This window comes from Cloeon dipterum, chromosome 3 (genome assembly GCF_949628265.1).
Source record: "Cloeon dipterum chromosome 3, ieCloDipt1.1, whole genome shotgun sequence".
NCBI lineage: Eukaryota > Metazoa > Arthropoda > Insecta > Ephemeroptera > Baetidae > Cloeon > Cloeon dipterum.
The window spans coordinates 7,729,504-7,743,051 of record NC_088788.1 but is presented as its reverse complement, the minus strand read 5'-3'; the positions used below and the strand labels follow the sequence as shown (position 1 = coordinate 7,743,051).

The following is a 13,548-nucleotide window of genomic DNA, read 5'->3' as shown; positions in this document are numbered from 1 at the left end:
GAGTTTTTTTTAATGTTTTTCTCGGTCAGTTTATTCTCAATTATTGCTATTTCAGTGTCTTGGATTATGGTGCAATTGGAGTAGTCATCGGCCACGAACTTGCTCATATGTTCGTTACGTACGGTGCGTCTTTTAGTGAGTCGAATTTTTCATCTCAATGTCATATTTCTCAGATGTTGACGTGAACGGCCTACCTGTTGTTATTTGGCCACTTTCCGATATAAAAAAATTAGATGATAGAGCGGATTGCATCGCAGTCCAATACTTAGAGGAGTTTGAAAAGTTTCTTTCCTTTTGGGAAGACGAAAGTCATAAAGTGAGTTAAATAAAAAAAATAATAACAAATAAAAAATATTTCCCTATCTAGATTGGAAAGAATAAAAACATGGATGAGAATATTGCTGACTTCGCCGGTCTGAAAGCAGCTTTTTACGCCTACAAGCAACTCCACGGCCCAAAACGTAAGCTGGTGGACTTCGAAAATTACTCTACGGAACAGCTATTCTTCGTTTCCAATGCGCACGTGAGTGATTTTTTAATTATCAAAATCTTCAATTTCAATTTTATACATTCCAGCTGATGTGCTCGAGGGAAACAATGGAATTCATGAAATCAACCATACTTAAAACCAATCACAGTCCGCTCCGGTTCCGAGTCAATTTGCCGATGGCAAATTTCGACGAGTTCGCCAGGGCGTGGGGCTGCACCTTAGGAACCAAGATGAATCCTCAAAAGAATTGCGTAGTCTGGTGAATGTCGGTATAAATGGTGACAATGACGCTGATTATGTTGATTTGTAGTATGGCTCAAAAATTAAATAAGGAAATATATACTGGAATTATCAAGAAGAATTTAAGGCTATATAAATTGATTTTACATAAATTTAAATATTATTAGGGAAAATCCTACATGTGGAACAGTTATCTCGCTTGCAGAGCTTTTTCCTGAAATATTATGTTAGGTTCTAAAATAATACATTTTAATGCAGTCCAGGATTATAGAATTTTAATTTATTTTCATGCTAACTAAAATATGCTAATTTTTGGAGTTTCGGCAATTATTTTCAGGGGTAAAGTGACCTCTCTATTGACTTTTGAGTTAATTGCGGCAATATTGAGTGTTAATTGAGGAGAAGAGAGGCATATTTACAATTGTAAATGGGTTGGAGAGCGAGAACAAAGTCAGCTGTGCGAGTTTTGAGACTCTTCAACCAGACGTGGACCAATATATGGACATCACCTCACTTGCACAAGCACCTGGCTTGGCATAAGAAATTAAATTAAATGATAAAGTAAACTACATGATCCCCCTAAATGACCCAAATTAGAAAAAAAGTAGAATTTTTAATAAAAAAAAACATCATTTAAGACAAAAACAAGGCATGAGCTTCTCAACTAGAATTGCACTCTAATTAATTATCTGGTTGAGGAGGAATAAAGGGACAATAATTTTATCATGCATCCCGCCCGAAAGATTTTGTCAGATATCAAACAATTTTAAGAATTAAAAAATTTCAAAAAATCTTTAAAAGTAATGTCTTTAAAGCCCGCCTTTCAGTAGTCGCGCTCCCGTGTAATTCGCATTATTTGTGATGTACGGGAATTTTATGTCCACTTATGACGCGCTCTCCTCGCCAAAAAGTATACTGTCACATGGCACGAACAGAAAGACTGCTCCTTAAGTCAGTGCATCTTCTAAATTTCCCTTGACAGCAACCTAGAACATTTAAAGTTGCCTTTGATGTAAAAATGATATTTTTTTTAATTTTTTACGTCATACTGATCTATCTTGCAGCTGTTGAAATTTACCGCATGCGCTTCGTTTCGCGGGAGATATTTTGCTATCTTTTTGTTTCCCTTCTCTCGCCAACATTGTCATTTTAATCGGTGACATATATTATCTTTTGGCAAATAAAATAGTTATTGGAAAAGAATGTCAACATTCTACATGCCAACATAAGAGAGTTGTTGCCTCTGATTGTTGCGTGCCGTGTTGACGACTGCAGCTGGGGGCAGAAGACCTTTGCGAGCATATCGGAAATGGTTGATAGATTAACTAGTTTCAGTTAAAATCATTACTTACTTCCGAATTTAAAGTTATTTTTCAGACAATCTGTACTGCTATGCCTTCTGTCAGCGGTCTTTGCTGGTTAATTTATGGTTTTATAAAACTCCACGAAAATCTCAATATATTTTGCAGATTCGACACCTGAAGATGGAGAATTCAATCAAAATTATGAATATTACAAAAAAATAAAAATTAAAGTCTGCACTTCAAAGGAATGTCGAGCAACAGGTTAAATATTTTAATTTCATTAATTCTGAAAGAAATTTTTATCTTCGACTTTGCAGCGGCCCGCTGGCGTGAGGCGATGGATTTGACGGCGGACCCGTGCGAAGATTTCTACCAATACGCGAGTGGTGGATTTATTGCAAAACACGCTTCTACTGAACGGGGGGACCCAGTTTTAAACATTCAATTAACCAACGACGTTATGAACTCCAACGTAAAAAGTATGAGAGACTTGCAGAGAAAATAAATTCGTGTCATTGTATTTTCGATTTTAGAAATACTCCAAGGTGATTCCTACGAGGAGGAATTGAGAAAAGCACGAGATACCTTAGTGGATTGTATTTTCAATCATGGTAATCAACAACACTCATTTTTATCCACATGAATCTTAAGTTATGAATATATTCTATTAGATTTGCCCGAAAAGATGAACACGTCAATTTTTTATGAGATATCGAAACGTTGCACCTTTACCGTGATGCACCAATTCATGTGGGACGTATTTTCCGTGTACATTAAGCAGAATCCACACGAGGAAACTCTCGGAGAGGTAAATGTCGGAACAACTTGAAGGTGAAATTTATCCAATCGAGTTTTTTTTAGGTTCGGACCATGATGGCCGCAATCAGGTTTGAATTTTGGAAGGTTGTGAGGAAAAGCGGGTGGATGGATAAAAAAAGCTTACATGAAACATTCAAGAAAGTAAAAATTGTGACCTTTCTACCTGGCTACCATCCTGCGTATTTAACCGAAAGTGAAAAGCCGTTCGGTTGGCTTGTAATGGCACAGAGTCCGTTCACTTCTAGTGCTGCCTACTACACTTACGAAAATGAAATCTGTAAGAATTTTCTTCTATTTCTTTGTTATCAGATATGCTTTGAATGTTTAAAAGGATTGGGATTAATTTAAGCTAATTAAAATAGATTATACAACACTTTCCTTTCAAAAATAGAGAAAATATTAAACTTTTAGTTTATTTACAATTCTTTGACATGCTTCAAGCTTTATAAAAGAAATTAAAAGTCAAATTTAATTTGAATTATAGATAATAGGTTTATCATAAAAAAGAGCAAAAACTTTTTCTATCGTTATGAATTTTTTTTTTGTTAAAAATCTCCAATGCAAAAAAAATAGTATTAATATTATTTTGCCCTCTATTTTAAGGATTAGACGGAATTTCTACAGCTGATTTAAAGAGATAGTCTCATTTCTGTATTTCATTGATTACGTATTTTATTTAGGAAAAATTAAATTTTCATCCAATAATTAGTTAAATTAATTAAATTTTTTACAAACCATTTTTCCTGTCATCTCAGTTGTGCCGCTGCTGATTATGTCTCCTCCATATTTCAATCTCGGTCTTGAGTGAGTTTTCTTTTAAAATATTTTTCTCGGTCAGTTTATTTTTAATTATTTCTATTTCAGTGTCTTGGACTATGGTGCAATTGGAGTAGTCATTGGCCACGAACTTGCGCATATGTTCGCCACATACGGTGCGTCTATAGTCAGTCGAAATTTTTTAAATTCAAAGTAATATTTCTCAGATGTTGACGCGAATGGCAAAATTGGTTATATTTGAACATCTTTCGTCAGACATGTTTTTCGTGCGCAAGAGTATTGCATCAGAGTCCAATACTTAGAGGAGTTCAAAAAGTTTCTTTCCTTTTGGAAAGATGAAAGCTTTAATGTGAGTTTAAAAAAAATTAAAAAATAAATATATATTTTCTTATTCTAGGTTAATGGCAATGACACCTTGAATGAGAATCTTGCTGACTTGGCCGGTCTGAAAGCAGCTTTCTACGCCTACAAGCGATTCAGCGGCCAGAAACGCAAGCTGGTGCACTTCGAAAAATACTCTACAGATCAGCTCTTTTTCATTTCCAATGAACACGTAAGTGGTTTTTGAATTTTAAAAATCCTCAATTTTAATTAGATACATCATCGTATTGCAGCTTTTTTGCTCGAGCGAAACAATGGAATACATGAAATCAACCCTATTGGAACAAAAACACAGCCCTTTTCGGTTCAGAGTAAATTTGCCGATGGCAAATTTCGACGAGTTCGCCAAGGCGTGGAAATGCCCCTTAGGAACCAAGATGAATCCTCTTGAAAAGTGCGTCGTTTGGTAGACGTCAACGATTAATTTTGATGTTCAATATATTTTTAAACTTTGAAAACTATGTTAATTGAAAAAAATAAATTCATGGCAAAGAGAGTGGAAAATAAAGTTCTACTTTTGGAATAAAATTCTCGCTTGAAGAGCCTGCTTATAATTTAAAAACAGCGTGCAGACACGAAAACCATGATTGACTTAAATGAGGATTGAAGGAAATGTTTGTTCATATTAAATATTTTTGAATTTTTAATATTTGTAAGACATAAACAAAAATAAGGAAGTAAGAAGATAAAACCAGAATAGGGGAATTATAGTTTTAAAACATTCTCCTTCCGCACTTTTCATTTTATAATCGATACAACCCAAAGCATTCGTTTCTCGGGACGTATTTTGCTATCTTTTTCTTTCCCTTTTCTCGCAAACATTTTAATTTTAACCGTTGAGTTTTTTATTGTTTTGGCAAATACGGTTATTGCAAAAGAATACTAACTCTCTACTTGCCTACATAAAAGCGTTTGATTTTGAGTCTTGCGTGCCGTGTTAACGACTTAAACTGGTAGCTCGAATATCAGAAATGGTTGTTTGATTTACTACTTAAAATCATTTCTTTACTCCCGAATTTAAAGTTTTGTTTCAGCCAATCTGTACTCCGTTGCATTTCGATTCTGCTATGCCTTCTCTCGGTGGTCTTTGCAGGTAAAACAGGCTTATAGTTTTCTAAAACTCCAAAAAATCTTAAAATTATTTGCAGATTCGTCACCTGAAGAAGGACAGTTCAATCAAAATTATCAATATCATGATGAAATTGAAGTCTGCACTTCAAGGGAATGTCGAGCAACCGGTTAGATATTTTAATGCCATTAACTTTAAAAGAATTTTTTTTTCAACATTGCAGCGGACCGCTGGCATGAGGCGATGGATTTGACTGCGGATCCGTGCGAAGATTTCTACCAATACGCGTGTGGTGGATTTATTACAAAACATGCGACCAACAGCACTTCTATTAAGAGTCGGGACCAAGTTTTAAACGTTCAATTAAGCAACGTCAGTATGAACCACAATATAAAAAGTATGAGAAATTTGTAGAGAAAATAAATCCGAATCATTGTATTTTCGTTTCTAGATTTGCTCCTTGACGATTCCTACGAGGAGGAATTGAGACAAGCACGAGAACGCTTTGTAGATTGTATTTTCAACCAACGTAAACCATAACGCTTTATTTCCAAATGATTCTTGAGTTATTAATATTTTATTAGCTTTGCCGCACAACATGACTTTGTCAATTTTTAATGAGATAATGAAAGAGTGCACCTTTACCGTGATGCGCAAATTCAGGTGGGAAATTGGTTCTGCGTACATTAAGCAGAATCCGCACGAGGAAACTATTGGAGCGGTAAATTTTTGGAACAAAACTTGAAGGTATAATTTTTTCAATTGAGTTTTCAGGTTCGAAACATGATGAACGCAATCAAGTTTAAATTTTGGAAGATTGTGCGGAACAACGATTGGATGGATGATTCGAGTTTAACTGAAACATTCAAGAAAGTAAAAAATCTGACCTTAACACTTGGCTACCATCCTGCGTATTTAACCGAAAGTGAAAAGCCGATCGATAGGTTTACAATTATGCAGAGTCCGTTCGCCCATAGTGCTGCCTACTTCATTTACGAAAATGAAATCTGTAAGAATTTTCTTTTTTATTTATTTGTTATCAGAATGACAGTGAATGATTGAACAGTTTGGGATTAAATTAAACTTATTTAAAAAGATTTTACAAAACATTTCTCGCCAAAACAAGAGAAAATAGTGTAAATATGGTTTTATACAACCGATTCCAAAAGGAAAATTCAGAATTTATTATGGCATTTCTGAATACTTTAAATTACGTATTTTATATATGAAAAATCGATAAAATCAAATTTTCATCTAGAATAATTATTTTGAATTTTTTTACAACCCGTTTTTCTTTTCATCTCAGTTGTGCCGCTGCTGCTTATGTCTCCTCCATTTTTCAATCTTGGTCTTGAGTGAGTTTTTTTAATGTTTTTCTCGGTCAGTTTATTCTCAATTATTTGTATTTCAGTGTCTTGGATTATGGTGCAATTGGAGTAGTCATCGGACACGAACTTGCTCATATGTTCGTCACGTACAGTGCGTATATTATATAGTCAGTCGAATTTTTTCATCTCAATGTCATATTTCTCAGATGTTGACGTGAACGGCAAACCTGTTTATATTTGGCCATTTTCCGATATAAAACTATTTGATGATAAAGTGAATTGCATCGCAGTCCAATACTCAGAGGAGTTTGAAAAGATTCTTTCCTTTTGGGAAGACGAAAGTTATGAAGTGAGTTTAAAAAAGAAATAACAGCGAATAAAAACATTTCCGTATCTAGATTGATAACAGTAAAAACCTGCAAGAGAATGTTGCTGACTTCGCCGGTCTGAAAGCAGCTTTTTACGCCTACAAGCGATTCAGTGGCCAGAAACGCAAGCTGGTGGACTTCGAAAACTACTCTACGGAACAGCTATTCTTCGTTTCCAATGCACACGTAAGTGGCTTTTGAATTTACAAAATTCTCAATTTTAATTTTTTTATATCGTATTGCAGCTTTTGTGCGCGAGTGAAACAATGGAATACATGAAATCAACCATAATTGAAGGCAAACACAGTCCCTTCCGGTTCAGAGTCAATTTGCCGATGGCAAATTTCGACGAGTTCGCCAGGGCGTGGGGCTGCACCTTAGGAACCAAGATGAATCCTCTTGAAAAGTGCGTCATTTGGTAGACGTCAACGATTAATTTTGATGTTCATTTTATTATTTGGCTTAATAAACGGAGGAAAAAAATCTACCTGTTATGAAGAGTTTATTTAAAGAAACCAAATCATAGCAAAAAGATTGGTACTTTTGGAATAATATTCTCGCTTGAAGAGCTTGCTTATTATTTATAAAACTGCGTGCAGACACGAAACCGTATTTGACAAAAAATATTGAATGAATTTTAGTGAGACAAAACAAAAATAAGGAAGTAATGAGATAAAAGTGGGAAATTTGAATTATAATTTGAAAACATTCTCCTTCCGCATTTTTCTTTTTAAAATCAGGACAACTCAAAACATTCGTTTCTCGGGAAGTATTTTGCTATCTTTTACTTTCCCTTCTCTCGCAAACATTTTAATTTTTATCGGGGAGTTCTTTTATTGTTTTGGCAAATACGGTTATTGCAAAAGAATACCAACTCTCTGCACGCCACTATAAAAGCGCTTGCCTTTGAGTTTTGCGTGCAGCTGGGAGCACAAGACATTTGGTATATCGGAAATGGTAAATGGATCAACTGCCATGGTTTTAATTATTTCTATACTTTCGAATATATAGTTTTGTTTCAGACAATCTTTACTCTGCTGCATTTCAATTCAGCTCTGCCTTCTGTCAGCGGTCGTTGCTGGTTAAATAAGCTATGGTTTTCTAAAACTCCAAGAATATTTTAATTTATTTTGCAGATTCCTCTCCTGAAGACGGAGGATTCCGTCAAGTCTGCAACTCAACGGGATGTCAAGATAGAGGTAATAAAAATTTATCCAGATAATTCAAAAGGAAACTGATTTATTTTCTAATCTATTTTCACTCGTGAAAAAAGCAACGATTTTCTAATATTTAAGAAAAAATCTCAAAATATCTTGCAGATGCGTCACTTGAAGATCAAAATTATGAATTTTACGATGAAATTGAAGTCTGCACTTCAAAGGAATGTCGAGCAACAGGTTCGATATTTTAATGTCATTAATTCTGAAATAATTTTTTTTTTTCCACTTTGCAGCTGCCCGCTGGCATGAGGCGATGGATTTGACCGCGGATCCGTGCCAAAATTTCTTCCAATACGCGTGTGGCGGATTTATTCGAAAACACGCTTCTGATGAACGTTGGCACCGTGTTTTTAACCTTCAAACAAGCGTCGACGGTATGAACTTCAACATAAAAAGTATGAGAGATTTTTGTAGAGCAAACGTACATTCGTGTCATTGTTTTTTTGTTTCTAGATTTGCTCCTTGGCGATTCCTACGAGAAGGAATTGAGACAAGCACGAGAACGCTTTGTAGATTGTATTTTCAATCGGTGTAAAACACCACACTCATTTTTATCCAGCAAATGTATCTTAAGTTATGAATATTTTATTAGATTTGCCGGAGAAGGTGACCATGGAAATTTTTAATGAGATAGCGAAACAGTGCACCTCTAGCGCGATGGAATTTTTCGAGTGGGAACTAGCTTCTGCGTACATTAAGCAGGACCCGCACGAGGAATCTATTGGAGCGGTAAATTTTCGGTACAACTTGAAAGTAATTTATTTATTTAATTTTGTTTTTTTAGGTTCTGAACATGATGGACACAATCAAGTTTGAATTTTGGCAGATTGTGAAGAACAGCGGGTGGATGGATGAAATAAGTTTAAATGAAACATTCAAGAAAGTACAAAATCTGACCTTAATATCTGGTTACCATCCTTTGTATTTGACCAAAAGTGAAAACCAGAAAAATAGGCTCGCAAGTTTGCAGAGTCCGTTCTACCCTAGTGCTACCTACTTCACTTACGATAATGAAATCTGTAAGAATTTTCTTCTATTCATGGACAGTCAAATTTTCAACCTGTACTATTTTTTATTTGTACAAATATCAACAAATTTTCTTGTCATCTCAGTTGTGCCGCTGCTGATTATGTCTCGTCCATATTTCAATCTCGGTCTTGAGTGAGCTTAAATTTTAAATATTCTTCTCGTCAGTCTATTTTAAATTTTATTTATGCTTCAGTGTCTTGGACTATGGTGCAATTGGAGTAGTCATCGGCCACGAATTTGCGGAAATGTTCGCCGCGTACAGTGCGTATTATATTATAAAGTCAGTCGAATTTTTTTTTATCTCAGTGTCATATTTCTCAGATATTGGCGTGAATGGCAAAATTGTTAATAGTTGGCCAACTTCCGTAACACGAAAACTTTTCAAGAGAGATAGTTGCATCGGAAACCAATTCATAGAGGAGTTCAAAAAGTTTCTTTCCTTTTGGGGACAAGAAGATGATGTGAGTTAAAAAAGAAATTGTTAATAAATACAAATATTTTCGTATCTAGACTGAACACATTAACCACTTGGGAGAGAATGTTGCTGACTACGCCGGTCTGAAAGCAGCTTTTTACGCCTACAAGCAACTCAACGGCCCAAAACGTAAGCTGGTGGACTTCGAAAACTACTCTACGGAACAGCTGTTCTTCGTTTCTAATGCACACGTAAGTAATTTTTTAATTTTAAAAAAATCCTCAATTTTAATTTGACATAACATCGTATTGCAGCTTTTGTGCGCGAGTGAATCAGAGGAATACATGAAAGCAACCATAATTGAACAGTATCACAGTCCGTCCTGGATCAGAGCCAATTTGCCGATGGCAAATTTCGACGAGTTCGCCAAGGCGTGGGGCTGCACCTTAGGAACCAATATGAATCCTCATAAGAAGTGCGTAGTCTGGTGAATGTCGATAAATGATTAATTAATTTTACAAAAATATATGTCACGATGCAAAAAAGCAATGACAAAAAAGCTGTACAAAATTCCTTTAATAGTTGGTTTTGATGGGGGCTTAAATTTTATTAAACTCCGTGTGATGCTTGTTGTTTATACTTTGAGACAGGTTCCACAGAGGGTTATAAGAAAAAATAAAAAACTCATCCGTTCTGAAATCATTTCCCGATATTTTAATGATAGTCATTATAGTATATTCCCCACAGGTCAGAAAATTTTAATTTAATGTCCAAGTTCCATTTATACAACTTCGTTGGCTGGGACTTTAGAATATTTCTTAGTCTCATAAGAAGCCATTGATTCATAATGCACAGAGGAAGTTCTAGCACTGACATAATCATATGGTGACTTAGGTTCCTCATCCTCAGGACCAACGTCGTCGTATATCACCGGAATCGGAGGTGGTGGTCCCAGTCTCCTCACCACTTCAGAAGCCGAGGTTTCAGGTCTGTTGGAACGTCTTATCGGCGGCGAAAAATCGTTCGGCACTTCATAAATCCCCGAATCCCACAGTCTTGGCTTGGCGTCGCGGTTGATCATCGCTGCGTTGGAACGCACGAATTTAATTTCTTCTTGCAGCGTCGGCGCACGAGGCAAAGCTGACGTTTTTTCAGGCTGGAGCGGAACTGGTCGCTTTTTGCGCCTCATAATTATCCACGCAAGGAGGGCTCCCAATAGGAGGATGGTGATAATGTTTGCTCCAATCAAAGCAAACACCAAAATTCCACCTTGAGGGGGTTCTCCTGTTAAAAAAAAATCGGAATTATGTTGATAGAAAAATTAAAATAAGAATCTTTACAAAAAAATTAGTAAAATTAACTTAGGTTTTAAAGTTTTGCATCCATTTCTGTTTTACTGAAAATTGTATTCAAAAGAAGGATATTTTTTGTTAAATTGTGATAAGGTGGAAAACCAGAAAAAAGGCAAAACTGAATTAAAATTATATTGCTTGGTCCCATTTTGACTGTTGCACATTTCAGGAATTTTGGATACATGAATACATAATCGAATATAATTAAAAACTGGATTATGTTTAACAATGTATTTAAATAGTTTTATTGTTGTCCCAACAAAGATGTCTATTTATGAATGGTATTATGCAACCGGTTCGACATGAGTGCCAAGCAGGCGGCATTTTGTAACGTTCATAATTTGATTTCATTACTTGTTGACGCAGAATTATCTTTCACGCTGCCGACTGCAGCACGAAGCATCGTATATTTCGGTTTGCTGTTGTTGATAACCATCAGCCACAAATTACGAGTTGGGCTCAGTGCCAAAATGTACGGCCTTTTGATATTTTTAACTTTGCCCTGTAAAAATGTGGCGCAGAAATTAAATAGAAAATATTTTGTTAGACATTTAATACTTCATAGAATCGCTCCTCCTTGAAAGGGTCCTTGGTTTTCCAAGTTGATAAGTAGTTTCTGTCCAAAAATGCGGCATACATCAATCCGGTGCTGTCTAAAAACAATCTGTACGGGTGCGCAGAGAAAGAGCCAACCAGTTTCGGAGTCATAACTCGGTTTCCAGCCCTCAATTCCAGTAAGGGAAGAGAATAGAGTTCGTACGAGTCAGGTTCATTGAGAAACAGCTGCTCTGGGGAACAGGCGAGAGTTTGAAAGCGTTTTCCTTGCATCTGAACTGCCCAAGTGTCCGTTTTCTTCAACGTGAACACGACGACCTGGCTGGCTTTCACGTCGGTGACGTAGGCAAACGATTCGTCGTTTGTCTCGTCCAGCGCCACGTCTTGCAGAGATCTTGACTGGAAATCGTGGGAAACGGTTTTTTCTGGGAAGATATGGACGTGCTCAATTCTGTCGGTGTTGGACAGGCTGAAAATCCAGAGCTTTGGCGGACAGGGGCATTTTTCGCAGCCGTTGTCCAGCACCCATAGCCGGCCGACACTGTCAACCTCCAACCCTTTGATTGTCTGCATCGTGCTACAGTGTTCCTAAAGAGGGATTAAAAATAGAGAAAAATGAAATAATCAATTAAAATTATATGAATTCAACTGAAATTAAATTAAACAAAAACATATATGGAAAAATATTATTTGAATAAGCAGGAAATTTGATTTAAATTGAGAGTGCGATCAGTGGAGGCCAGATTCGTGCGACGCGCAGATATGACGTCCGGTGGAGTATGGCGCGAAAAACCGGTCACGTGAAAATGCGCGAAAAGAACCAAGTTTTCGGTCAATATTGTGACATAATTTGCATTTCTTGATTGTACTATTTGTATCTTTTGGATCGTAAAAACAAACTCTTGGCACTCGTACGGCAATCCAAAGAGAGCTTTTTGTTTCCCACATCAGACGCCATCTTGGGTCAACGCAGTGGGAACCACTTTTATCGCAAATTTGAACCCCGCTGATTGAAATAAAAATCAATTACGTAAAAAATCATATTTACGTCAGGATCAATTTTTGTGAAATTAAAAATACTTGAAACAATACAAGAAAATTCACAAACACTCATAGCCCAGGAGGAAAACTGCATTTTCGGCGACGCAGATGGCGTATTGGCGGTGGGCAGCCAGACCAGCGACGCGGGAACGCCCTGGTCCTTTGTCAGGCCGAGGAACAGCCTCTGGCCAAAGGCTGCCAGATATCGAGGCTCGATCTTCTCGGGCACAAAAGTACCGTTCTGCAGGGCCTGTTGCCTGCGCTCCTCTGATTGCCAGTTGTAATCAAGGTCATCCCACTCGTAAACGGATGTAAAGTTGGCGGCGTTGACCGCAGGCGACAGGCCGAGCAAAGATCCCAGCAGAATGAATATCAGCAGAGGCATATCTTCAAAGAATGGGATTTCGGAGATAAAATTGGATTTAACTACTATTAAAAAATTAACTGCAACAAAATGGTTTGTATGCGTGTATTTTATTTTAATTATTTATGAGGAACTCAAAAATTTGTCTAAAATTTACCTTTATGAAATAATTGATTTCCTACCTGTATCAATATGGTAAATATATGTACAGCAGAAATATAATGCGATTTTTTGCCAACCACAGGCTAGGTTTCAACGGAAAACAAGTGTTGCTCAGCAGAACAAACAACAGATACTATATAAATTATTTTGAAACTGATAATAGAACACGACACTTTTTATCACAAAAACCTCTTTTTTGATATGAAAGTATTTCTTTAGCCGGATGTTTTTGCGTTCACTGCACGGTCTTTTATCTGCACAACTATTTTTTTGTCGCTTGAAGTGTGAATACAACACGCAAGATCAATTTATCTGCTTCCCTTCAAAACATGATTTCTTATTATATTTTCTTAAAATGTTCCTCGCTGCAGAGCCTGTCTGCACATTTTTAGCGTGGCGGAACAACACTACTCTCAAAAGTCTTTTCGTTTGATTAAGTATTTTAGAGGACTTTTTGATACATGATTTAACGCAAAGCAAGAGAAACAAAAGCCTTCGAAAACTTCATGAAAATTAGAAAAATCCCTGCAAGTTTTTTAACCTGAAAAAAGCGAAATGAAAATAAAAAAGGGCCCATCAAAACGGACCACTTAATGACAAGAATCGCGTGAGTTTTAACGTCATATTCTGCGTA

General features: G+C 36.4%; 1 protein-coding gene across 1 annotated transcript; it reads right to left on the bottom strand.

The window, feature by feature from the left end:
- Positions 1-10,138: 10,138 nt before the first annotated feature.
- Positions 10,139-13,035, bottom strand: LOC135939168 (major royal jelly protein 5-like). The gene is made up of 5 exons (XM_065483396.1): positions 12,935-13,035; positions 12,456-12,775; positions 11,351-11,935; positions 11,147-11,294; positions 10,139-10,724 (listed from the first exon to the last, which is right to left on the bottom strand). The coding sequence occupies exons 2-5, from the start codon at positions 12,771-12,773 to the stop codon at positions 10,222-10,224; spliced, it is 1,554 nt and encodes a 517-aa protein (XP_065339468.1). The 5' UTR covers positions 12,774-12,775; positions 12,935-13,035; the 3' UTR covers positions 10,139-10,221.
- Between the last annotated feature and the right edge of the window lie 513 nt (positions 13,036-13,548).